Source organism: Carettochelys insculpta, chromosome 17 (assembly GCF_033958435.1).
Source record: "Carettochelys insculpta isolate YL-2023 chromosome 17, ASM3395843v1, whole genome shotgun sequence".
In the NCBI taxonomy this organism is placed as follows: Eukaryota; Metazoa; Chordata; order Testudines; family Carettochelyidae; genus Carettochelys; species Carettochelys insculpta.
The window spans coordinates 12704180-12731803 of NC_134153.1; the positions used below are offsets into that span (position 1 = coordinate 12704180).

At 38.8% G+C, this 27624-nt stretch overlaps 1 protein-coding gene across 7 annotated transcripts in view; it reads right to left on the reverse strand.

Annotated features, from left to right (window-relative positions):
- The window catches only part of GNAS (GNAS complex locus), a 292287-nt gene that overhangs the window by 7584 nt on the left and 257079 nt on the right, over positions 1 to 27624 (reverse strand). For 6 of the 7 annotated variants that reach the window (XM_075012125.1, XM_075012123.1, XM_075012128.1 and 3 more), the window contains 4 exons: positions 14820 to 14874; positions 8102 to 8175; positions 5280 to 5338; positions 490 to 610 (listed from right to left, as the gene is read on the reverse strand). In XM_075012125.1, coding sequence (XP_074868226.1) covers positions 490 to 610; positions 5280 to 5338; positions 8102 to 8175; positions 14820 to 14874 — 309 coding nt within the window. Of the gene's footprint in view, positions 1 to 489; positions 611 to 5279; positions 5339 to 8101; positions 8176 to 14819; positions 14875 to 19851; positions 19917 to 27624 lie in introns of those variants that run through there. The other variant, XM_075012129.1, reaches the window with a different exon arrangement.

A 27624-nucleotide genomic window follows, 5' to 3' on the forward strand; every position in this document is an offset into this window, starting at 1 on the left:
AAGGCAAAACAAAGAATGTATAGCTGAGCTTAAACATCAATAACAAAAAGCCATAATGCATTATACTTCAGAGAAGCTGTATTCAACCTGTGGTCCAGAGACTACGTGCACAATTTCCAAAGGGGTCTGTACCTCCATTTGAAATCTTTTAGGGATCCAAAAATGAAAAAAGGGTTACAAATTAATGCTTTAGATGATATATTCATATCCTGTATTATGTCAGTTTCAAACCGTTTGTTCTTCAACTTAGTATTGTTTCCAGTATTATGCCTACCATTTTCCCAATTTTGTCTAGTTACCTTCCATTAAGTTTAAATATTGTGTTAGTATTCCATATTGCAGGTTTACAGTGGAATTCAAAAATAATGATTAAATGGGCCATGTTAGAAACGGAAATGGGCCACTTTGTACCAAAGATTAACGTTATAAATATAACACTGTACATTACTAATGTATATGAAATTAATGATTAAACTTCAATTCATGGACCTGTTGTTCCAGATACTCTTGAAGAGGTTTAGTGCTTCTTGAAGCCGATTGGTCTGATTGTCCTCTCGTATAACCATATTGTAGCTACTGCTGGCCACCACAAATATGATAGCAGTCACATCTAAATCAAGAAACACCCAGAGGTTAATATCAAGATCCCAATAAAATCTTAAGAACCCCAGAGTTCTATGAAACTGTAAGCCTTCATAAAGTAGTAAAGGGCTGGCCTAAAACTATTGACTCCTGCTAAGCGTAAGAAACAAGGAAGAAGGAACCGCAGGGAGAGAACATAAGAACGGCCATACTGGGTCAGACCAAAGGTCCATCCAGGCCAGTATCCTGTCTGCCGGCAGTGGCCAGTGCCAGGTGCCCCAGAGGAGGTGAACCGAAGACAATGATCAAGCGATTTGTCTCCTGCCATCTGTCTCCAGCCTTTGACTAAAGGCTAGGGGCACCATACTTTACCCTTGGCTAATAGCCATTTATGGACCTAACCTCCAAAAATTTATCAAGCTCTTTTTTAAACTCTGTTAGAGTGCTGGCCTTCACAGCCTCCTCCGGCAGGTTGACTGCGCGCTGTGTGAAGAAAAATTTTCTTTTATTAGTTTTGAACCTACTACCCATTAATTTCATTTGGTGTCCTCTAGTTCTTATATTATGGGAACAAGTAAATAACTTTTCAATATTCACTTTCTCCACACCATTCATGATTTCATATACCTCTATCATATCGCCCCTCAACTTCCTCTTTTCTAGACTGAAAAGTCCCAGTCTCTCTAGCCTCTCCTCATATGGGACCCTTTCCAAACCCTTAATCATTTTAGTTGCCCTTTTCTGAACTTTTTCTAATGCCAGTATATCTTTTTTGAGGTGAGGAGACCACATCTGCACACAGTAGTCAAGATGTGGGCTTACCATAATTTTATATAGGGGAAGTATGATATTCTTCATCTTATTCTCTATCCTTTTTTTAATTATTCCTAACATCCTATTTGCTTTACTGACTGCCGCTGCACGCTGTGTGGATGTTTTCAGAGGACTATCCACTATAATTCCAAGATTCCTTTCCTGATCTGTTGTATCTAAATTTGCCCCCATCACATTGTATGTATAATTGGGGTTATTTTTCCCAATGTGCATTACCTTACACTTACCCACATTGAACTTCATTTGCCATTTTGCTGCCCAATCACTCAGTTTGCTGAGATCTTTTTGAAGTTCTTCACAATCTACTTTGGTTTTGACTATCCTCAACAGCTTGGTATCATCTGCAAACTTTGCCACCTCACTGCTTACCCCTTTCTCTAGATCATTGATGAACAAGTTGAACAGGATTGGTCCCAGGACTGACCCTTGGGGAACACCACTAGTTACCTCCCTCCATTGTGAAAATTTACCATTTATTCCAACCCTTTGTTTCCTGTCTTTTAACCAGTTTCCAATCCATGAAAGGATCTTTCCTCCTATCCCATGACCACCTAATTTACATAAGAGCCTTTGGTGAGGGACTTTGTCAAAGGCATTCTGGAAATCTAAGTATATTATGTCCACTGGATCCCTCCCGTCTGCATGTTTGTTAACCCCTTCAAAGAACTCTAATAGATTAGTAAGACACGACTTCCCTCTACAGAAACCATGCTGACTTTTGCCCAACAAATTATGTTCTTCTACGTGTCTGACAATTTTATTCTTTACTGTTGTTTCTACTAATTTGCCCGGTACTGACGTTAGACTTACCGGTCTGTAATTGCCAGGGTCTCCTCTAGAGCCCTTTTTAAATATTGGCATTATATTAGCTGTCTTCCAGTCATTGGGTACCAAAGCTGATTTAAAGGATAGGTTACAAACCACCATTAATAGCTCTGCAATTTCACATTTGAGTTCTTTCAGAACCCTTGGGTGAATGCCATCTGGTCCTGGAGACTTGTTACTGTTTAGCTTATCAATTAGTTCCAAAACCTCTTCTACTGACACTTCAATCTGGGAGAGTTCCTCAGATTTGTCACCTACAAAGGACGGCTCAGATTTGGGAACCTCTGTAACATCCTCAGCCGTGAAGACTGAAGCAAAGAAATCATTTAGTTTCTCTGCAATGGCATCATCTTCCTTGATTGCTCCTTTTATATCTCTGTCGACCAGGGGTCCCACTGCTTTTTTAGCGGGCTGCCTGCTTCTAACGTACTTAAAAAATTTTACTATTGGTTTTTGAATTTATGGCTAACTGTTCCTCAAAATCTTTTTTGGCTTTTCTTATTACATTTTTACACTTAATTTGGCAGTGTTTATGTTCCTCTCTATTTTCCTCACTAGGATGTGACTTCCTCTTTTTAAAGGATGCCTTTTTATCTCACTGCCTCTTTTACATGGTTGTTAAGCCACGGTGGCTCTTTTTTAGGTCTCTTACTGTGTTTTTTAATTTGGGGAAGCAAGTGGAAAGTCAGAGGACTGAAGGGGAATGAAAAGAAGCTACAGAGAGGAAAGGAGGACCAAAGACTGGAAAAAAGATCGAGAAAGGTAAAGCAAGATGACAAAGAGGGAATTTAACAAGCTAAAAAAATGACTCGAGAGCTCCTGGTAGAAGAGAAAGCAAGGATGCCTTTGCAGAGAACTCCAGAGTAACTGCACTTTTGCTTCTATGGCAATAGAAAGCACAATCACTGAAACCACATCAGTATGGCCCCTTCCCAAAACAATTTTCTAACATGGTATTCCTTGGAGAAAGCAGAGGAAAGCTGAGTGGAGAAAAGGTAAGGAAAGAAAAGAGACGCATGAAACAGAAGATTTACTATGAATTCATGGTTGAAGTCTTAATTCTTCCCCCTGCATACCATCTCTCTCATAGGGACACTGCCTCTTTCCAGGAAGGCATTTGTAGAATCATAGAATTGGAGATTCTATGCTCTTATTGGGGCTATGCTGCTCCAGGCCCCTGTCATGATCATGAGGGTTAGCCAGCAGCCTGGGAGTAAAAGGGTTAACATCCTTAGCCCAGTGGGGATGGCCTATAGGAATGTAGGTAAGAATTTAATTTTTTGGCTCCTCCCTTTTTCTGTCCTCTGTTCCTTCTTGTTCTTTCCGGCCATGAGGGAGACAGACACAGACTATCTCCCTCCAAGAACAGGCCCTCCAATCTTCTGTAAGTAGGGTAAAGTTTAGATAAGTCCGTTAGGCTTTATTGTTTTATGGTTTGGCAAGTGGGATCTGATGTCTGTGCACTTTTTAGAAATGTTTTTACCCTCCTTGTACCTAAGTTCTAGGCCCATGGTGGAGACTCTCCATGTGTTTTACTTTGTGACTTTTCCATCTAGTTATGAGGCTTGCAATATGAATATTGGTGCAATAATAGAAGTTCTCTCTTTTTCTTTTTGTTAACCTGGTATTGGTTAATGTTTGTGTCCTGGTTTTTTACCTTTGGGGCTGAGATTTCCCAGGAAGTCTCTCCCTGGTTTCCTTATTATTACTTGGGTGGTGGCAGTGAATTTTATCCCCAAAATCTAAGGTTTTTAGGATTTTGGGGGGGAAGTTTATACCAAAACCTGGTAGATAAGGTTTTGGATGTACTTTTTACTGGCCCCCATTTCTGCATTTGTCTTGCTAGAGTGGGGAAGGAGCCAAGACATGACATGGATCTTTTATTAGTAGGACAGAAGGAAAACTTGCACAGCAGTCCCATGCATATTCCATTGCTCAGATGAATTTATGGCAGCAATTGTAGCTGAATTGTCACTATGTTCTATGTCACTAAGTAAACTATGTTCTCACTATCTAGCATCTTCCAACTTCTATGAGCTCATTAGAACTGGTCTAAAAAGGGGGAGAGGAATTTTGTGAAGTTACATTTTTCCCATTACAAAAATTAAGTCTGAATATTTTTAAAGCAGATCTAGCTTTATAAAATTATGCAGAACTTGTACAAAATTTACACATATTGGGTTCAGGACACAAAGAGGACTATGGACAATTTAAAACTTGGGGAATTTACAAGAGACTAGATTAATCAAAATTAATTTTGGCAGGAAAACAAAAGTATTTACAGTCGAGCTCTGTTGAAAAGTGCTTGTGACTACCGCAGTTTTGCTGTTAGCATTCTAGAGGAATAAGCTTACAAACCCTGTTTGCCAGAAAGGTGGTTTGTGTTTTCCTGGTTAATTTAGACAGGGCCTAATACCTTCTCTACGATTATTTTAAAAGCTGTCCGACAGAAATACATGGGTGCCTAAGAAGGTTCAATTCCAAAATGTGGTATGAGCAGTACCACTTCAGATCCCAATTTTATATCTAAAAGACAGAACTTTCAACGGGCTGCTGAGCACCATTCTGTGGCCATGGCTCACAACTGACTGGGAAGAAGTGGAACGTACTGAGTCAGCAACACAAGTTCTATTACACCTAATAATGTGGTATTCTAATTTGCTCATCCATATTTATTATGCTCCTCTACATAAAATATGTAGCCTGTTAAGACAAAACAGGCAGTCTGGAAATTAGCTGTCAACTCATGGGCAAATCACAAAAAGCAGAACTTATTAAATGACACCAGGTAGTTTGGACAAATATTTTAGTTTACCCAGCTTCCTTTTCTTCTTGTCCAAATTTTCACTGAAGACATTCAAAATAGTTACAATAGATTACATGATGATACAAACTCCAGCAAATCTGTTTGGTCAAAGAAGCAATTTATGATTCAGACTACTGAAGAGGATATGAGTTAACTCTCACGCACTATTATTTACATATTACAATGAACTTTGTTTTTTATATTTAAAAAAAAAATCAATTCCAAACCTTACCATTGAAACACTGGATCCATTTTCGACGTTCATCACGCTGCCCTCCAACATCAAACATGCTAAAGAGGAAAAACTAATCTTAGTCACTTATTGTACAAAAAAACCTGTTGCTGTCCTTGCTCTGAGATACAACATTTACCCTTACTTTAAATACTGTATGTGACTAGAGCATGTAAGCAAGCCCAAGGACTCTCGTTTTTCAGAATTTAACAAGACAAAGGACTACACAGAATCTGTGAGTAGGCGTAACAGCCTATTCTCCAAGGCAAAGAGGCTTTCACCCAGAAAATGCAGTGTAATACAGGTTGAACTTCTCTAGTCTGTCACCCTCAGCACCTGACTGGTGCTGGATGAGAGAATTTGCTGGACCACGGAAAGTCAATGTTGTTTAGTAGCATTACCATCACTTCCACTGCTTACTGGACTCTTAGAAGACATTAGGGGTAAATTACAGCTAAATAACAGCATAGAACACTGAGAGCCAGGACTGGTGATTGTAAACAAACTCTATGGACCATGGAAAACTTGCCCACACCCATGATAAATGGACATCTGTCTAACTAAAATCATGCGGGATTACAGATATTGCCGAATGAGAGAGGTTCAACCTGTACTTTAAATTTTTATGCAGACAAGCCCTATTGTGCAGCAAGCTAGGTTTTAAATCTATGGCACACCAGACAATGGTACGCTGTCTGTGTGGACCTCCGATACTGCACACTAAAGTTTCACAGTTCTATTTAAAATAGCAGTATGTCACAGCACACTATCAAACTTAGAATATGTGGTAGCAGGATCCACACAGTGACAGTGTGCCACGCAATTAGATCCTGGCCCCACCCACAAAGTCCTCATGTAGACAAGCCCATTCCCTCATTTGTACTAAAAAGAAGAAAAGCTAGAACTGCTGAAGCTCACAACTTGCAGGGCTCTTGTTTGTCCTCACTGATCTACGAGACATTTACTACAATTATAACAATGGAGATGTTTCCTTATACAGATGAGGCAGATCTAAGTTCAACAATGTAATATTAATATTTAACAGTCAGTATTTCCTAGTCAGGCCCAAAAACCCAGCACCAGCCCCTTATAATTTGGGAAAAGGAGGAAAGTGCGCACGTGCTCGCTCTCGCTCTCGCGCACGCGCGCACACACACACACACACAGAAGCTTCTCTCTTTTGTATTTAGATACATTTGATTGACAGACTCTCTCCAAGAGACAATATGAAGGTCACGAAGAAGAGGAAAACATGGGAACTGAAACATAATGGGTGTGTCTACACTTGCATTCCTCTTTCAAAAGAGGTATGCAAGTGAGGGAATTCAAAAATGAAAATGAGGTGCATATTTGCTTATTTGGCACCTCATTTACATATTCTTGTTTTGACAGAGCTTCTTTCTAAAGAAGAAAGCCAGTGTAGACCCTGCTCTTTTGAAAGTAAACCCCATCTTCAAAAGAACCCTTCTTCCCTTTACTTAATGGGAAGAAGGATTCCTTCGAAGATGGGGTTTACTTTTGAAAGAGCAGTGTCTACACTGGCTTTCTTCTTTCGAAAGAAATGCTTTAAAGTAGAATATGGAAATGAGGTGCTGAATATGCAAATACACCTCATTTGCATTTTCAACTTACCTCCTTTGCATGCCTCTTTTGAAAGAGGAATGCAAACATAGACACACCCTATACAGTGTTATCTGTGGCATGTCTATGCAGCATAAAAAGACCTGTGACAGTAAGTCTCAGAGTCTGAGTCAACTGACTTGGGCTTACAGAACTTGAGCTGTGCAGCTAAAATAGCATTGTGAATTAGGGATCCAGAGCCTGGGCTCCATCCCAAGCCGAAATAGTTGTGTTGGAGTTAGACAGCCCCACAGCCCAAGCCTGAATCAACTGACACAGGCCATCCACAGGCGTTTTTAATGCAATGTAGACACGTCTGTAGTGTTCGAGGAAATACAGGATCCCAGAATACAATTTTAGGTGCCAATCTTAAAAGTGAGAAATTCCTTAGCAGGCTCCATAGCCTACACCAAGTGCTATAAAGTCAGTAAATCCACACTTAGATACAGCGGCCCACCTACTGGGGCCTTTGTGATTCCTTTCCAAAATTGTGCTCTGTGGGTCAGACTATATGCAGTGTGAGAAAAACAAACTGCAGATCCTAACCAGAAGGCTGAATTTGTTCAATAATGTATTTTTTGTATATATCTTCTAAATGTGGTATAGCTATTTTCTCTTAAGTCTACTGCTGAGCAATTAAAAATATAGAAATGACCCCTTTATTCTCATGTTATCATAATCATACATTTTGTTTGTCTTTTCCTGGCTTTGTAGAATCAGAGGAGATAATGCAAATGCACAAGATAGGTATTTTGGTAGTATAAAATGCTCTATACACATTTGTTACTAAACAAAACCAGTATTCATTTTATTGTCCACTCCATTAAAACAAAAGATTTTTCTTCTATATGTCAAACAATCAGCAGGACAGTTATTTTCTGGCTTACAAAAAGATAGAAAAAAGGAGAGGCAAGTTACCAAAAAGATTTATGAAACATTAACTCACGACAAAAAGTCACCTGTTCTTTGCCATTAAATCAAAAGCAGAAAGATGTCTGACAATTCTGTGTTTTTGACAGATAAAATATAAAGCGCCTAAACAGAAGCATCTGAAAATACATGCTTTCTGTTAAGTGTTAAATTAACCAATATGAATACTGTCTCTGGCATATGAACAGGCCTGTAATAGCATCCCCTCCTTTGCCTGATCACTTTTGCTAGGTGTCATTTTTCAGACTACTCAATGGAGGGAGGATACTTACTGAAAGTTTACTTTGTCCACCTGAAACTTGGTTTCAAAAATTCCTGATGTCAAAACTCTGCATCTCAGCAGGTCCTAATGAAAAAGAGAAAAAGGAATCGAGTCAAAGTAGTGAAGTGATTCTTCTTCAAACCTCTACATTTGAAAAGAAACTATAATCATTTAATGAGTGCTGCTCATGTCCTGAGTACTGTGGAGAAAGGGAGTGTACATAGGATTGGCTGAAGTTGAAAATCAAAGGCCCCAGTAAATGCTTTGCAAGCATTTGTCCAATCAGGACCTGAGTGCCAAATCCTGAGACACAATGAACACCTGAAAAATGGCAAAGGCAGGTGCTGGGCACCTCTGAGGATGTGGCCTTCAGACCTACTAAATCTTATAATCCACTGAAAGCCTGACCTTCAGGTGATGAGCCACAACTTCCAATGATTTACACAGAAGCAGTGAATGCTCAGCAACACCTTTAAAAAAAAATCAGACTGTAAGCTTTTGAGTACAAGATGACAAAGTTAGACATGCAGTGCATCTGCCCTTCTGCTCCCAGTGCAAAATAAACATTGTTAGGAACAACAGTGCCACAAAACAATCTGCTATCTCAGACATCATATTTTTGGTCAAAAAAGGAGCAACAATCTAACAAATAACCAAAATTATTATAGCTTCATACATTTAGGAATCTAACTGCCTGACATTCCCCAAAGCCCCACATGCACACTGGAAGTCTTTTTCAATCAACCATGGTTCTCTTTTTAGGGTTTATTTCTCCAGATAAACTAGGTTTCCCTTGGAGGAGTGGTGATGAAAACCAAATTGGAAAGTCCACCAGCATTAAAGTTTAAAGCAAAACACACAAGGGTTCTTTCCTCCTGGGGTTCTCAGTTCTGCCCAGAAATGTCAGGGTTAAAAGGAGATGAAAGATAACACTCTCCCAATCACTGGGAGACTATTCCAGTTCCTGTTTCCATCCTGTCTACTGTTATCAGAGAAAAATGTGCTTATTTTCTGCTTCTCAGTGCATCTAGCTAAGGAGGCCTAGGTACCCTAGCATCCTTGTAGTTCACTTCCAACACATACTTTTTACATAAGAACATAAGAACGGCCATACTGGGTCAGACCAAAGGTCCATCCAGCCCAGCATCCCATCTGCCGACGGTGGCCAATGCCAGGTGCCCCAGAGAAGGAGAACAGAAGACAATGATCAAGTGATTTATCTCCTGCCATCCATCTCCTGGTCTTGTTCTGAAGGCTAGGGCACCATACTTTATCCCTGGCTAATAGCCATTTATGGACCTAAGCTGCAAAAATTTATCAAGCTCTTTTTTAAACCCTAATAGAGTCCTGGCCTTCACAGCCTCCTCAGGCAAGGAGTTCCACAGGTTGACTGTGCGCTGTGTGAAGAAAAATTTCCTTTTATTAGTTTTGAACCTACTACCCATCAATTTCATTTGGTGTCCCCTAGTTCTTGTATTATGGGAAAAGGTAAATAATTTTTCTATATTCACTTTCTCCACACCATTCATGATTTTATATACCTCTATCATATCGCCCCTCAATCGCCTCTTTTCCAAACTGAAAAGTCCCAGTTTCCCTAGCCTCTCCCCATATGGGACCCGTTCCAAGCCCCTAATCATCTCAGTCGCCCTTTTCTGAACCTCTTTTTGTCTCTCTCTCTTTCTTCTCTCTCTTTTTCGGGGGCAGGGGGAGGGAGCAGGGGGCCTGACCTGCCTATGCGTCTAGGCCTGTTCCCAAGCCCAAAACAGACAGCAGTTTGGATGTTCTCTCAAACCCAGTGTGCTAACTCTGAATACCCCCCTGGCACTGGATTGCAGGAACCTTAATGAAGTGGCATTTTACTGAAGATTTCTCCCTTTCTTCCCAATTCTTGACTACTAGGAAAGGGCATGGGGTTCACATTATTAGTGGTAAGAATTGGGAATTCAAATTAAGGAATGTTATGTGAAATAGATATCTATAACACTGCACTTTATTAGGGTTTTTTGTGTAAATACACTAAACAGTTAGGCTGGGTCTACATGGAACTCTGCGCAGCGCTGTTGCTGGCAGAGCTATGCAAAGTGAGCTTTTCAGGATTGCAAATGGCTTTCCATTTGCATACTCCTGAAGCTCATTACATAGCCACACGAAAGTTTGATGCCGGCACTGCAGAGGCTGTGTGGACAAGCCTCTGCTGGCTAAACCACTTACTGTTGTCAGTCTCTTATGCCCTTGAGGTAATCTGTATTTACTTTTAATACAGGTAATTGATCACGATAAAAAAAAAAAAAAAAAAAAAAAAGAAAATATGCCCTGAGCATAAGGGACTGGTGAGAGAGGGGAGGTTTATCTGGCAGAGGCACATCCACACAGCCTCTGCAGTGCCCGTACCCGCTTCTGCCAGCACCAAAGTCTTGCGTGGCTATGGTAATGAGCTTTGGGAGTATGCAAATGAAAAGCCATTTGCAATCCCGAGAAGCTCACTTCGCATAGTTTTACCAGCAGCAGCACTGAGCAAAGCTCCACGTAGACGTAGCCTTAGATAACAGAGCTGCCCAAAAAGTGAGGCAATCATGAAATCAGAAAGTTGTGATACTGGCCTACATAATAAGCAAAGTCCACCAGCAGTGTTTTGTGTGGATGGAAAGCTTGTAGACAACCTAAAGGGTAAATTAACATAGAAGAAAATAAATGTAAATAGGCTTCAAATAAATTAACCTTGAAAGTTCCTGTTCTTTAAGGAAACATTATTTTGAATATGACTGAAGGTTTTAAAATTCAGGACTTATACCACCATGGGTACTAAGCTTGGTATTACTGGTATTGTCCTGGCCTTGTTCGAAATGGATTCTTACATTTGAACCATATATATAAGACCGGGGAATGGAGTAAACTATTAAAGAACTGATGAATGAATTAAAAGCTACACACAATGCCTTGCTGCACTGATATAATATTAAAGCAACCACAAGCTTAAAACAGGCACAGTGGCTATACAAAATCGAAAAGGTTACCCAATATTGTTAAATCATTAAACAACCTGGCTGCATTTAATAGCACTAACAGTAAAACTGTTGCAAACTTGCTAGTTTTCTTGAATACTTACTACAACTGAATATGTATGTATGTATGTATGTTGAAATATCCTAACTGGGTCTATTTGTTACAAATAATCATTTAAAAAATTCTCCAATAATTACAAAGGTAAATATGAAAAACCTAGAAGCACAGCTCCACACGGGCACATGCCTGCACTCATATGACACTCCACCAAAGTCAATGGTCCCAAGCAAGCACATAATAATTACACACAAAGCTCCTACCATCAGTGGCTTCCAATACAAAACTGAAATATTACATTTATGATTTAATATTTTTCAGGCTAATTTCTCTGCAATTAAAATAAAAACCTTTCAGGTAGTCTGTGTTTATTTTTAATACAGGTAATCGATCCCAATAAAAAAAGAAAATAATTTACAAGAAACTCAGATTTTAGAAAAATGAGGACTCTGATGGCACCTTGTACACTAACAGGTGCCACTGGGCTCCTTGTTGTTCTTCCAGATGCAGACTAACAGGCTACCCTTCTGCAAATTGCCAGGTCTGAGAAGAATAAATGAGTAAATTAACCCCCGTGTAAACTGAGAAGCAACAGAAGCAAATTGTTCTGTCTCAGATGCTTGTGACAGTTCTGGGAAAAGTAAGGCTATGTCTACACTGCTCACCTTACGATTGTGCAACTGTCACTGCAGTTGTGCCATTGTGAACTGTGCAGAGCAACTACTCTTTGTTGCCAAAAAAAGAGCTCTCCGAGAGATTAAATAAAACCATCTCCAATGAGGGACGGTAGTTTCATTGCTGGGAGTGCTAAAACTGGTGCCTTTTGTCATTAACACATTTGCTGTGTAGGGTGTGTTTTTGCAAAAGTTTCAATGACATGGCCCAATGTTTTTGAGCTATTTTCCTTCAAAAAATCATGCATATGCTTCATGGGGACTCTTGTGCAAAATCAAGTACACATGCATTATGTCTAGGGACAACGGGTAGTTTCAGTCCTCGAACAAAAGCTTGTATTATTTGCAAACAAAACAAAAGTAGACTCCTTGTGCTGACAAAAATAAAATGTTGTGCTTGTGTTCGTTCAAGGATATTAGACAAGGTAGGTGAGGTAATAACTTTTATTGAACAAACTTCTGTTAGTGAGAGAGACATGCTTTTGAGGTCTACAAAACCTCTTCTTCAGATCCTGTCTTTTTCATAAACACAACTGGTCACATAGAAGATATTACCTCACCTACTTTGTCTTAAAAATAAAGCACACTGACAAAGCTGCCTATACACAAAGTGCTTTTCCAGTAACTCTGAAGAGACCATTAGAAGAAACCTGAAGGGACTGTAGAATATTGGATGAAAAGGAAATTTAGAAGGGACAAATTAAATCAGAGTTGTCAGTGGGAAAAAGCGTGCACTTCTAATCCTTCCTCAGAATAGGGGTTGGATAACATTGAATGAATCAAATTTCAGATCATCATCAACTTTTGGAAAACTAAGCAATCAGAAATGACTACTTGTTTTATGGCCATTCAATCTGGTAACCTGAGAAGCAGTTCTTTCCCAACGATAAAAGTCTGCCCCTAAACAGGAAGCAATGTGTCAGAAGGCACTTTTATCTTTTTGTGGCAATTAAAGACTAATTCTTCTACTTCTTGAACCTTCACCCTCTGATCCTGCCATCATATTTACAATGGCAGACACTGATGGTTCACATGGAATCCACTGGAACTCTGCATAGGTAGAGGAAGTCTGCCTACTTGGATCAGTCATAGTAGGACAGCCTCAATTTACGATGAGCCAGCCAGAGCATGTATAAGAACTTTATTTTGGTCACTATGAGTTAAAGGGACCACAACAAATTCTAAAGAAATATTTGAAGGCATTGTTGATGGAGGGAAATGTTTAGACACATCAGGACCTGTTAGAGAGGCCATGAAAACGAAAGCTCTAAAAAACAAAAACATGCCCTACTACATACCTCTGGTATACTGGAATGGGATTCTTTTTAAGAGGAGGCTGCTGAATCTAATCTGTCCATAGCAGCCTGACCTTCAAAAATCATTAAGTTGTTTTTCTGTTTTGGTAGAATGTGAAAGCTCTGTTGTTCTGTTGTCTAAATATCTATTCACTGGGCTACACGTGATAAGTCTTCCGAGCAATTTCTGGATCTGGTGCTGCCGTTGTATCCCTGAGGGTAGATGCCTGAGCACATGCAGAGCAATGGAGCTATGAACAGGCACAAGAGTCCACTTGTGTGGATCTTATTGCAGGACCAGAATTTTGAAATGGACTGGAGAGTTTTAAAATGTTACTATTAAACAGCTCGTTAACACATAAAATCAAGGACTACTACATATTTTGATTATACAGGTTGCACCTCCCTGGTTTGGCATGGCTGGGACCTGATCAGTCCCGAACAAGAGAATTTGCTGGACCAGGGGAGGTCCCCCAAGCACCAGGACTCTGGTTTTCCCATGCTCCCAGGGCTCCAGCCCTCAGCTCCTCTGGGGCTGAACTTGAGCCTCTTCCATACTCTGGCTTCCCCCTCAGCACCCTAAGGCTCCAGGCCCAATCCTGCATTGCTGCTGTGAGCTGCCACAGGATTCTGGCACTAGCCTGTCCACTTCCTTGCAGCTGGCAGCCTACCCTTCTGCTCCCAGGTTCTCTGGTCCAGGACCATCATGGGCTGGGACATTGCCAGACTAGAGTGTGTCTGTTTTCAGAAGTGCAACCTGTATCGTCAAATTACTGTGCAGCTATATAATGAAAAACAGACTACTTGGCATCATCTTGGCTCCTGTACATTATGGTTTAGTAACTGGTCAACACTATGTTGTAATTAGGTTTCACTAGTCCAATTAGTTTTATATTTGCATACTCTACCATAATGTTAATTTAAGTCTTAGAAATTGAAGAACAAGCAGTACACTAAGCACTTTTTGGGGTGAGGTATGGGGTAGTAATTAATTAAATGATTCCGCATGCAAGTGGGCATATCACGAAAATAGGATAACTTCACTTTGAGCAGAACATGCCCTGAGTTTAGCTTCTGCTGGCTCTGGATGCATCGATACAAGCCGGAAAATGGGTGTCACTTGCAATGGAAGTTTTGCCAGTGCTGTTTACACTTCCCTTTAATTACAAAACACTGAGTGGGACAGCATTAACTCCACCACAACACCACTGTCCTGCAAAACTGCCATTAAGAGCGGTGGAGAGCTATCTTAAACTGTGAGCAGTGCTGCCTCAACTTACATAGGGAGCCAGTTTGCAAGGGGTGCCAGGAAGACTACAAAAACTTACACCAAAATTACGTTAAGAAGGAATATTTATGGCAGTTACTCATCTACAAGGGTTTGAACTTTATGAAGGTCTAATTCCAATGGTTACAAGGGATGGTTTTTACTATTGTAGAAGTTTGACCTTTAACCTGGGCAGCTTTTCTCGTCACAGCTCCCTGCTCCTGATTACACTTGAGCTGAAATCAAAGCATGTAAATGTATACTTTATTTTTCTTGCAGTGTTAATTATCATGCAACACACGAGGCTGCCAATCAGACAAAAAAAACTAGCTATATTTTATATATATAAAATTCAAAGCTTCGTTATTCTTGGCTGTGGGGCACAGATAATTTGCATTTTATAGAATTTCTTAATGCAATTTTACTCACCTGATCAGATGGTGTATATTCATTTTGTTTGACTATGTCAATCTTGTCTAGAAAACTGGGGGAAAAAAAATTAATGTCACTTTGCATTGTCAAATAAATGTGTGATCTACATTTAAAGTTGAAATACATATTCTGAGTAGGTTTCACATAAAAGATAGGCATTTGGAAGTTTTTTTTGCATGCTTTACATTTCACATTTACAAAATATTGAAGCAGTGTAAATTATTTAAAATACATCCAGCACTATACATGCAAAAGCGATATAAGAAAATTGCATTGGCTTCCACTAACCAGCAGAGGGCCAGGGACACAACTTTAATGAACTGGTCTGATAATCTCATTACAATTTTTACCAAAAGAATTTCATTGTTAAGAAAAAAACACAGTTTTATTCTTACAAACCATGTGGAGAAATATCAGTATCTAAACATAACTTGAGCTATACCCAACATTAGAACGTTATGCAAAATATTTCTTTCATTGCATTTAGTTATTACAAAAGTAAGGCATGAACACTGTTTTAAATATCAAACTTTATTTCACAAGGATTGGTGAAATCCCTGCAATGCTGTTGTTTATTAAGTTAAAAGTAAGGTAGTATTGATGTGTCTTTTGCTAGTTTGCAGCAGTCCATTTAGTTTACTTATCAGAGTAGGCAATGGAAGATTAATTAGCCATAACAAGATTTATGTTACTCAGACTGATTAACACAACTAAAAAAGATAGCAAGGATAACATAGTCCTGAAAATGCCCTTAGCAATTATCATTCCCTCCTGATTTCCTTTCATTTTAAATGGTAGCAAAAATCCCAAGTGCTAGCTATTAATTACTTGTTTCACAGCAATTCCAGAATGTTCACACATTTATCAAGGAAGGACTTTCATACATAAGGCTTTGCTCTCCACTAGCACAGAGATGAACAAGGGAGGCAGAGAACAGGCTCAACATCAATGCAGCTCAACTGCCCGACTGTTCTCTCCTCTCCGCTCACTTTTCACTGATTTTATGCTCAAACTTCTCAGGATCACTCCTGGCCATATTAAGTAGGTATCCAGGCTACACAGCACTTATACAGCCTCCAGATTAATGTTACCAAGGCCTGAACAATACCCCAGCAGTTTTTTGGTAATTTACTACAATCTAGAAGCATCTTTTTTGATAGCACATTAAAATTCCTTCTGACCAAACTTCTGTGACCATAGAACAAGAACTTTGAGCAAAGGCAGTATAAATACAAGTTTGTCCCTCACATTCCTATACACTCTTTGAACAATAAAAACGAGAAGTCCTGTGGCACTTTATAGACTAACAGATTAATTGGACTATAAGCTTTCATGGGCAAAGACCCACTTCGTCAGATATATTCCTTCATTTCAGCCTCTCACCTGTCTTTCTCTAGGGCTAAGAAAGCTAGTTTCCATGAGTACTCATTGACCACTCTGCTAAGACTACAAATAGGGCCAATTAGAACAACTCTGACACCAGCTTTGTAAGTAGATGCTGGGAACTGGACTAAACTGGACAATTTCTTCTTCAGGCTAATGAAGAGTCTCCAGCACTGAATTGTGGTCACATCTTACCCACGTCAGACTTTTATACACTTTGATATATGCAAGTTCAAAACCAATGGGCTACAACTTAGGAAGCTGTGATAGCATTATTTAAGTGATAGAATTATTTAAAAAAAATTGTACCTAAAAAGCAGCTCCTACAGACAATGTTTTTACAGCAATATTGCTGGAGACTTTGGTTGGGCTAGAGGCATGTAAACAGAGAAGTTTGGGGAAACCTGTAATGCCAATGCTCATTATAGGATTTGTTATCAATCTTCTAGCTATTAATCAATGATATGGGACTTTTAAAGTAAAACAAAACAAAACACAAATCAGGGTGTGCAGGGTAAGACTGTGGATTTAGACTAGGCAAAAGGTTCTCTGCTTAAAAGGTGTTTTAAAAGTGCATCCTCAGGATCATGTGTTGACAATGTATATTTCATAAGTAGGATGGACATATGATGTAAAAATTCCTGCTAAATTATGAACACACTTATATTAGTCACCCATGCAACTCTGAAATATCCTAGTCTTTCACACAACAGCCATCTAAGAGTAACATTTTAGAGTACTGTAGGCTTCCATAAACTCTTTTTTTCTTTCTTTCATAAAAACTCAATGGGTTTTGGAAACTCTGACAATTAGAAAATAACAATGAGAGATTTCTAAAACCTGGAACTGAAAGTACAAACCTCTTACTGTTGTTTATGCAGACTATTTTTAGGCTTATGATTTCCTTGAAAAACACCAGCCACATAGAAGAAACAGTAATGTAAGGGAGATGAATTCCAAAGGCTACATCCATGCCAGGTAAAACAATTTTGAATGTAACAAACATTTCTTACTCCCAAAAAACAAATTCTAACATTCAATACAGTTTGTTATTCAAAATAAATACTACTTTAGAGGAAAACATGTAATTGTGTGAGTGATAGAAAAACAAAAACAAAATAAACAAAAAACCCCCCAAAAACCAAACAAACCTTACAATTATCCTGCCACCAGCATTTCTGGAGGAAGAGTGCCATGTAAGTGTTAAATACAGAGCTCTCCTTTCTGTGCATATGCCACTTCATGAAAATGTTTCAGAGACCTTAATTCCAAAAATACACACACAAGAAAATCATACCGATTCAGAAAATGAATAATACACATTTGTCGAGAGATCCCGTAAGTGACTGAGGCTGCCTTTCTGCAAAATTAAAGTGGTATTTGCCATAAGACAAAAGAAAAGCAAAAACGGCAGTGGAAAAGCTATCATCTCTTGCTGTAACTACAGGCAAGATGCATTGGAGGGGAGTGAAGAGAGCTCAGGAAAGTTCTTGGGACAATACCAAGAGATTACCCATTTACTGCAAATGGAGACTGACCTCTTGAAGTATTCAATACACCCTGTAAATGTATCTGTTACCTGTAAATGAGGTTACACTTAATGGGAATAGGACATTTACAACCTTGGTTTCATTTTAACATGTGAAATCAATAAGTAATTAAAAATACATATACTTTCATCAGTCACTATTTTTCTTTCTGAAATCCTTTTCATGATCTGCCCCAAATGTGAAGTTTTGACTGAAGACATGTCAGTGCAGTCTGCATTCACCATTCGGATAGACAGGTACTATTCCAGTGACTCCAAAGGAGATGTGCCCATTTATATCAGTGGAAAATTAAGCTCTGAAAATGTACATAAATAAATTTATCTGAAGGGCTTCAGGCTGGAGACAGAAAATGGAGGAATAATATACATCTTTCAATTTATTGGAGGTCACAGTCTGCGCTGAAACTGAAATTGGGAAGACATTTGCTATGTGTTCTGGGAGGCTTAGAGGGACAAGGAAAGGTAGCTGTGATGGAATAAACAGCAATTGTCAGAAACAAAAGGAGCATGTTTTTCAGAAACAAAGGAGCTCAAATCCGTCAAACTAGATACTATATCAATAACCATTTGTTTCAAACTACAAACACGAACAACCACCAAAAATGACACTGCCTTTTTCCGTGTTGCTTTTGTTAAGACGAGAGGAGGAAATTATTTTCCAGAAAGCAACCCTGCATTGAACCAAGCTGCAGGACTATATACTTGCTCTACAAAATACTGTATCTTTGGCAAAGTTGATCTTTATCTCTGCTGGTTTTTTTTTTTTTTTAAAAGGTGCTAGGAAGTAGGGTGGGAGGTGTTAAATAATTTTAGTTAATTTGCAGCGAGCAAAACAAATCAACTGACTTCAGCAGGAACAAGGCCCTGGTACAGCATCAGACTTCTGTCTCGGATATTAAAATTCATTATTTAAAAACAAAGGGAAACTATGATGCTCCAAAACAGAAATCAGGATTTTCATCAGACCTCCTCAAATAAGAAAAGAGGCAGGATACATAAAATGTAGACAATATAAGCCACGGTGAAACATGCAATTTCTTTCCACTTTTTAGGAAATGCATTTATTAAACAAATCTCAGACAGAAAGGTGGCACAAAGGTTCATTTTTTGCTCTTCTTGCCATAGTATGGGGGTGAGGGACACAGTAATAACTGAATCATGCACTCCAAAGTGTTCCAAATTTTAATAAACCTGCCATTCCCCAAGCAAGATAAAAGTACCTGCTTATTTCCATTCTTTCTTCAGCAGTACTGGAGTTTAAGAATGATCTGTGCAGAAATCTTTTCTGCTACTACTTTGTGCTCACATTTGGGGGCAAATGAAGATGGAAAGCTATTTACATTTACCAAGTTTAACATTACCAAGGCCCTAGATCCAATGAGGAAAGTTCCACTTATTTTTCCTATTAAAAAGGTTTATAATCAAATTTTAAAACTCCATCCTACGCAACTAACTAATGCCACCCTTTTTGGAAGAGCTGGACTATAATCAAAGTGCGTCTCCTTGAAAATTATTTCCCATGCTGAAGAACCAGGAAAACTTGCCAAGCTTTCCAGTAAACAGTAACTTGAAATTTTAGTCTTTGCAATCCGATGAAGTGGTTGACAGACGAGCAAAAATTCTAAATCTCAGTCTCAAAGAAGCTTTTGTTCTAATTTAGGAGAATATAGCAAAGGTCTCCTGCAACAGAACACACACCTCTTTTCAGAGAGGCAAGTTTTATTCCTATCCAACACTGATTTTTTTGTAAACCTATCTCCTGAATTTACAAGCAAAATGAGACCAACATTGACTTTTCTTCCTGCACCCTTTCTCTGATACACCAAATCCCCACAAGTTATCACAGTACACTGCACATGAAGTATTTCTACAGTTTCAATATAATTTGTAAACAAAAACATTGATTTGAAACATGTTTCTCTCAGTAGCACCAGCACTTCAAAGATGTGAAGTTCCTTCTGAGATTCTTGAAAAACTTTACAGATAGCAAATCAGGCTCACACCACCTCCCCACCCCTAGGTAAATATTAGTCACCCTCTTTTAAAGATGGGGAAATCAATACACTGAAAGGTTAAAAGAGCTGCCCAAGGTCATACCTTGAGTCAGCAGGAAGAAATTCCAGGCCTCCTCTCAGTCCCATGCTTTTATTATACTACACTATTATTCAGAACTAATCACAGTCCTGTTTGTTGTGGATCAGGGGCACCTCTGAGGGAGCAATCACAGTTCAGGTGCTGTGTCTGAAAGTGAAACTACTAGTTCAATGATTTCACTAATGAAGGGCCTGAGGCTGCAGGCATTACCCATGCAAACTTCCATCAAAATCCAGGACAGCTTTGCCTCATCAAGGACTGCAAAATAAGGTCTTAGAATCATTTCAGAGAGAGAAAATAAATTGTAAATTAAGATCAATACTATTATTTGTAAGTAACATGTACCTTTCTTGCTCCAGAACAGATCACCACCTTTTTCCTTCAAACTTCCTGCATAGTGTCTCTACCATAATTTTGCCATTATTTAAGTGTAGCTTTTTAAAAAGCAAATGTGATCTGAATATCTGAGAACTAAATTTCTTTGCTCAAAGACTTTGTCTCTTCTGTAATTACAGATTTACAAGTTACTATATAACTATATAATATTTTCCTTAAAGGGACATTCAGGGTAAGAAGTCCCAACTGATTTTCTCTATTCCAACTTGAAAGCAGACAGACAACCTCAAACCCCCCCACCCCCCCAAAACAAAAACAAAAACAAAACACATCCTGAAGAGTTTGTTGACAAATGAGGACAGCTTCTCACTCAGTTCAATATGTTGACAACACATCCAGGGCACCAGGTTTATTTGCAGCTGCAAGCATGCACGTGTCGTCTCTCTCTCCATTCTGCCTAACATTCTATTCTTGGGAGCAGAATATTGAAAAACACAGGAATCGTACTCTTTAAATTGGTGGAAGAGATTTCCTGTATATTTCTTGCAACCATTCTTACTAAGAGAAACTGAGAATACAGGCATAGTAGAGGATCGGTGGGATACAGAAGCAAACAAAAACTAAACTGCAGGCATAACGTTAGATTTGCTAATCTTTAGGATGTATCTGCAATCAAATTATGCATGGTATATAACACAAATTTGTCATGGAATTACAATAGAGGATATTTCCCCAACATTTAGTAAAAAATCCAAAGAGGAAATACTAACACTAGCTTTAAAACATAGGCTATTTGAAGTTCAATTTTCAAACTTTCACTAACATGGAATTTTTTGTGTTAATGTGGGTTATGCAGATATGTCAGAATTCCTACAGAGCATTAAAAAGCTTCCATGTATGCACAGCAGTATTTGGAAAACTTACAATGAAGAGTGTACAATCCCACCAAAATCTGTTTTATGGGCCAATTAAAATATTTGTAAAACTGTGTTTAACACAAACAGAATTGCTTTCAAATCAGAGGCACTCAAGTAAGCATGCAACAAATCTTGTATTTGTATAACCATGAGAAGAGAATTGCACTTGAAAATAAAAGGATTACTGGGATGAGATATTACATCCAAGTTCTCAGAGCTGTTAAGGCACCCTTAAAAACAGACATATAATGAAAACCAGCTTTCCTACAACAGTGCTAGGAATGAAGTTTCAATAAACCAAAAAACTATCTTTTCCCATCATTTTACTATTCTGTAAAATGATCCCCATTAAGCTAGAAATATATTTACTTTATAATTCCAGTTTTGAGTCAATTATTTATTTGGATGATCCTCATTTAAATGTATATTTAAGGAGTTCAGAAGCAGGTCAGAATACTTAAGTATCCTAACATTAGACTTTATTTATTTAAATATTATATTAGAGAGAAAGAGAGTTACATAAAAGTGGTTTTGAGAGAAGAATCAGCTTTAATTACAGAATAACCTCGGAGCATTCCAACCACTTGGAGGCGGAGGGGCACCACTGGTCTAATTTTGAAGCAAATAATGAGAAAGCTGAAAAGTATGACTCCATGTATTCGGAATCATCTTGCAGTAATCAAGGTTACAGTTCCTTATATGGTGTGGAGAGCACAAAGCACACACACAAAAATTAATATTAAAACTCCTGAATATGAAGAACTACAAAACTGCAATTGCTATAAATAAAGCCATGGCTTTTCTGTTGCCGTAAAAAAACAATCCTTCCTTAAAAACAAAAATGCACCGCAGTTATACGTATCGCCTCTGAAACTGCATAATTAAAAGCGTAACCTGCAAGAGGCCATTCAACCAACCATGCATTTTGTTATACTATGACAACAGAATAGCAAAGGCATGCTTTTCAAAAAAGCTGATAAGGAGAGAACAAATGGGGAAAAAAGTAGGAAAAAAGGAAAATGTATTTAAAGAAAATGTGGATGTCTTTTTTCTCTCTGCCTGTCTAAAGTTAGTCTGGCTTAGAGGATGCACTAACTTTCCCAATCAGTTTTACATTACAGCACAAGTCCAGAAATAGCTCCCAGCCGCCTTGGCCTCTAGCATGGTTGTCATGACAATGGAACCACAGTTCTATAAATAGATCATCAGCACCAAATCTTGTGAGACACATCTGGAACAGGGCCAGCCCAACCCCAGCTTGACAAATAAAAATAGGCACAGGCAGTTTCAGAAGCTGAAAAGGTACAATGCATCTCTCAACTCATACACAGAAACAATCAGAGAGAGAGGGTAGAGAAACAACTTTGATTGCTTTTTAATGCAGGATTGCATTTACGGTAGGTTTATAAAAAGAAGTGACATTACTAACATGAAAGCTTCAGTCATGCCCAATACTTATATTTTCCTTGTCCCCCACTCCCTGGTCTGTGGCAAATCATGCCACTTTAAAGCCTGTAACAGTACAATCACTTGCCTGTGAGACCCCCACCCCCACTTTTTAAAAAAAAAAAAAAAAAAAAAAAAAAAAAGATTTCTGTATATTTTCTTTAAGGGTTTGGCCTGAATTCAGTAAGTTTCTGTTCTTCCAACAACTCGTTCAGGGACAGGCAGACATTATGGCCACGTCTACACCACAGAGATCTTTCGAAAGAACTTATTTCAAAAGAATGCATCCATGCACACAAAAAAGCAGATTAAAAAAAGAGTGAACTGCTCTTTCAAAAGACAGCATCCACACAGCCCTTGCTCTTTCAAAAAAATGGGCCAGGGATCAAAAATGAAGACTATTCTTTCTAAAGAAGGGCCCTGTGGAGTGTCTACACACGTTTTCTTTCAAAAGAAACTTTTGAAGAGGGGCACTCTTCCCAAAATGGGGAAGGAAGAGTGATTTCAAAAGGAGCACCACATTCTTTTGATTTACTTTAGAAAGAATGCTTTGTGTGTGCAGACACTCCATAGGCTCTTTTGAAAGAGCCCCCTTCTTTCGAAAAATCTTTCGGAAGAACTTGCTAATGGAGATGCAGGCTATGTGTCTGATAGGAAAAAGACTTGAGCACCTAGCTCCAAGTAAAATCATTGGGAATTACTGGTGCTCAGCACCTCACAGAATCATTTATTTTGCAAGCTATCACTTCCTAAGTTGCAGCACTTTAGCTATTCTTGTTCTAACTGTTGCAAGCAAATGGGATGAAGATTTGTGAAGGACAAATGTATAACAGAGATGGGACTAAAACGAAGGATTACTTGCAACTGAAGTCAAATCTGAACTCCTGAAGTCCAAGGTGAAAGGAAAAACCTTTCAGTCCCTATCAAAACAAAAAGCAGTCAAGTAGCACTTTAAAGACTAGCAAAATAATTTATTAGGTGAGCTTTCGTGGGACAGACCCACGGTCTGAAGAAGTGGGTCTGTTCCATGAAAGTTCACCTCCAATTCTTTTGCTAGTCTTTAAAGTGCTACTTGACTGCTTTTTGTTTTGATAGTATATAGACTAGCACGGCTCCTTCTCTGTTATTTTCAGTCCGTGCATCTCTCAGTTCAGTTCCCTATAACCTTAATTTAATGACACTGCCTTTCCACACCGATTTTCTTACATTTTATGAAGGATAGAATTTTGTATTTTTAGCACACACTCTTGATCAACCCATTCACTTATGTTCCAAAATCATCTATGTAGGCACAGATGTGTGTCAAAAATGTTAAGTTGGTTTACCTGACAGCAGACATTTGTAAAATCATGAGACTCAGCACTTTCAATATTAGCTGATAAACCAACTGTCTAGGAATCAGACTTAGTGACGTTATATGTAATAAATGATTTCAGAGAAATCAGAAATACCAGCCATTGGCTACGTCTACACTAGCCCCAAACTTCGAAATGGCCACGCAAATGGCCATTTCGAAGTTTACTAATGAAGCGCTAAAATGCATATTCAGCGCTTCATCAGCATGCGGGCGGCCACGGAACTTCGAAATTGATGTGCCTCGCCACCGCATGGCTTGTCCCGACAGGGCTCCTTTTCGAAAGGACCCCGCCTACTTCGAAGTCCCCTTATTCCCATGAGCTGATGGGAATAAGGGGAATAAGGGGACTTCGAAATAGGCGGGGTCCTTTCGAAAAGGAGCCCCGTTGGGATGAGCTGCGCAGCAGCGAGGCGCGTCAATTTCGAAGTGCTGTGGCCGCCCGCATGCTGATGAAGCGCTGAATATGCATTTTAGCGCTTCATTAGTAAACTTCGAAATGGCCACGCAAGTGGCCATTTCGAAGTTTGGGGCTAGTGTAGACATGGCCATTGTCATGCAAAATAGGAAAGACATTATATCTGTTAAAGTAGTAAATCCATTTTATATGACCATCAAGAAACGAAACAATACACAAAATAAGGTCTTAGTAGTTCATCAAAAAACAATGGGACTGCAGACATAATCAAAGTTGTGCAGCTGTAATAAGCATTTAAACCACGGTAAAATATCTTCCAAATGCCACAGACACACAAATACAGACATTCAATGCAAACTGCACCATCAGCCCACAGGATTCCTTTAGGTCCCTACATAGATATTTTCATTTCTAAAAATTGTAGAGTAAATGCCATCCGGATTTAACTATATATGAGAACTTCCCTTCCCTCTTCCATTAACCACATATATTTTGTCTGTTTGCCATTTGAACAATGCACATTTCAGGGAAAATAAACCCAGCAGATTTAATAGAAATTCCTTGGAAGGATAGACTTCATAACATACATTTTACATATAATTCAGAATTTCCATTCACTTAATTGTGCAAAGATATTCTGAAAGCTTGGGATTGGTGTAAATGACTGAAATCAACACCAAACTTCATCTAGCATTGATCAGAAGACACAATAAAGAAAGAAAAATAAAGCAAAATTTTTCAAAGTTTTACTAGCAAGGAGTGGAATCTTCACTCAGAGTGCCTAAGAGTACATCTACATTTACAGGAAGATCAATGTGCTAGTGATAGATCTTTTATGGTTTGATTTAGCATAACTAGTGGGAATGCAATTAATCAAACTGTTGTAGTGCTACTGTTGACTCTGGCTCCTGGCATTCACGAGGTGTAAGGAAAGTTGATGGGAGAGTTTTTCCCATTGACCTCTCAGTCTATGGACGGTGACAAAAATTGATTTTAGATAAGTCGACTCCAGCAATGCAATTCTTGTATCTGGATTTGTATATCTAAAAATCGATTTTACCTCCTAGTGTGGACCTGGCCAAACCTTTCTGATTTGTGTGGGTGTTCACAGGAGCGAGAGTTATGGACGATGGAGAAATTAACTCTTCAGTATTGCACCCATGGCTAGTACGTAATACTTCGCAAGAAATTATTTTCCTGTCATTAGTATATTTAAAAATGTTTACCCTCCCAAATCCAGATGAAACGTCACAATCTACAATGTGACTATACTACAAGATAATATCAATTTTAAGACATTTAGCCTGATATAACCAAGTGCCTGTCTTCACTGAACATTCCATTAGCTCTATTTATTCTGCACTGAAATCAACATAATAGCAATATAATATTGTAGTAACCTGACGGTTGTAGTGTTCAGTTCGAATTTCAAATTCCAAACAAAGGGAAGTGAGGAAGTACCATGTCTTTAAATTGAATTAATTAACTTCCAGAGTTGTCCCATATGTTAGTGAATTGGGGAAAAAAAAAAAAAAAAAAAAAAGGATTTCCCCCCTCTTTCAGGTTGATTAAAAGGTTTCTATTTTGACATATTTTACTTTAACATTTTAATCTAATTTACTTAAATTTCTAAAATGAAAAATCATTTTGAACCAGAAAACTGGAATTTTCTTTTTCATATTTTAGAAACAACGAAATAACTCGACAATTTAAATTTTTTTGTCAACTTTTTTTTGGGGTGGTGGGGGGAGATTGTGTGGCGGGGGAGTGAGGAGAGATTCATAAAACCCAGCCATGTTTCACAATTTTACACCTCTGACAAACTGGCATTTTTTGACCAAAAAAGTATTAGTTAAAAGAATTCTTTACTAGCTCTACTGTTACCCCAGCCTACAGCCTGAGTACAGTCATGATACCTCTATGCCACTTATGCAGGGTAATAAGACTAACAGATTCCAGCTTTCCAGCCTGCTCCGGCCATGTCTACACTACAGACAACACAGATATGGTGCCACAGTAAGGCTGGTGTAACATCATAGTATAAATCCTTCCTATTGTGATAGATGGGGTTTTTCTGGACACTAGATTAACACTCCCCAAGCAGCAGAAGTTAGGAAAATGGAAGCAATCTTTCATTGACCTGGCTGCATCTACACTGCGGGTTAAGTCAACTTCATTATACAGGTTGAACCTCTCTTGTCCAGTAACCTTGGGACCTGACTGTTGCCAGACGAGAGAACTTGCTGGATGGTGGAAGGTCAGTATTGTCTAGCAACATTATCAACACTTCCAGTGCTTAGTAGGCTCTTAGAAGACATTTAGGGGTAAATTACAGCTAAATAACAGCACAGACCATTGAGAACCAGGACTGGTGGTTGTAAACAAACTTTATGGGATCATAGGAAACTTGGCCACACCCCTGGTTGTCTGGCTAACTAAAATCATGCTGGATTATGGAGTCTGATGGACGAAAGAGTACCAGATTAGAGAGGTTCAACCTGTAAGTACTGAAGTGTGTGAATTTGACGTGCTATACAGAGTGGTAGCTCTAAGTGTTGACCTACTTTATAGAATATAGCGGGAGTCAATGCCTCCATATACCATGTTTTTTTCTGGTCCCTCCTGCTCTCCACTAAACCAGGGAGAATTTAATTCCAGATATTTACATCCGTTTTCATACCTTGACCCCTCAAATGTATTGGATTGTCCATCTCAAATCAACCAGCCTCCTCACAGCCTCCTAAATAAACACCACAATTGTGGCTTCTCCAATTGTTTCTATCTGTAGTATTTTAATGTGTAATGAGGCATTTTAGCATCGCCAATTATCAAAATCCAAGCATTTAAAAAACTTATGGTATGCCTGAAGGGCACTCTCTTCACTGCACGCTTGTTATGTGTCAAATAATTTCAGAACAGCCCCTCAGCTCACCCCAGAAAATACCTTCACCAAACCAGTAGAAAGCTTAAAACAACCCAAGTGCACAGGGTGCAGAAATGAAAGGTATGGGTGAGATCATGGTGTCATGATTCAATTCCAGGGCAAGCTTGAGGCTCCAGTGATAAACATGCAGCACTCCCTGTCAACTTGTTTAAGTACAGTTTTCCTTTTTTTCTTCTTCACAGCCTCTAGTGTTACAAGTTAAATCCTAGGACTTATTCAAGTTTGGAGCCTGAAAACACATTTTTTTTTTGTGTGCAAATCACCTTCTCCCTGAATTTTGGCCAGATGGATAAAAATGGAAAAGTTCTGTTTCATGATCCTTATTCTGACAAAAATAAAATCAAAACAGCTTCTGTGGCAC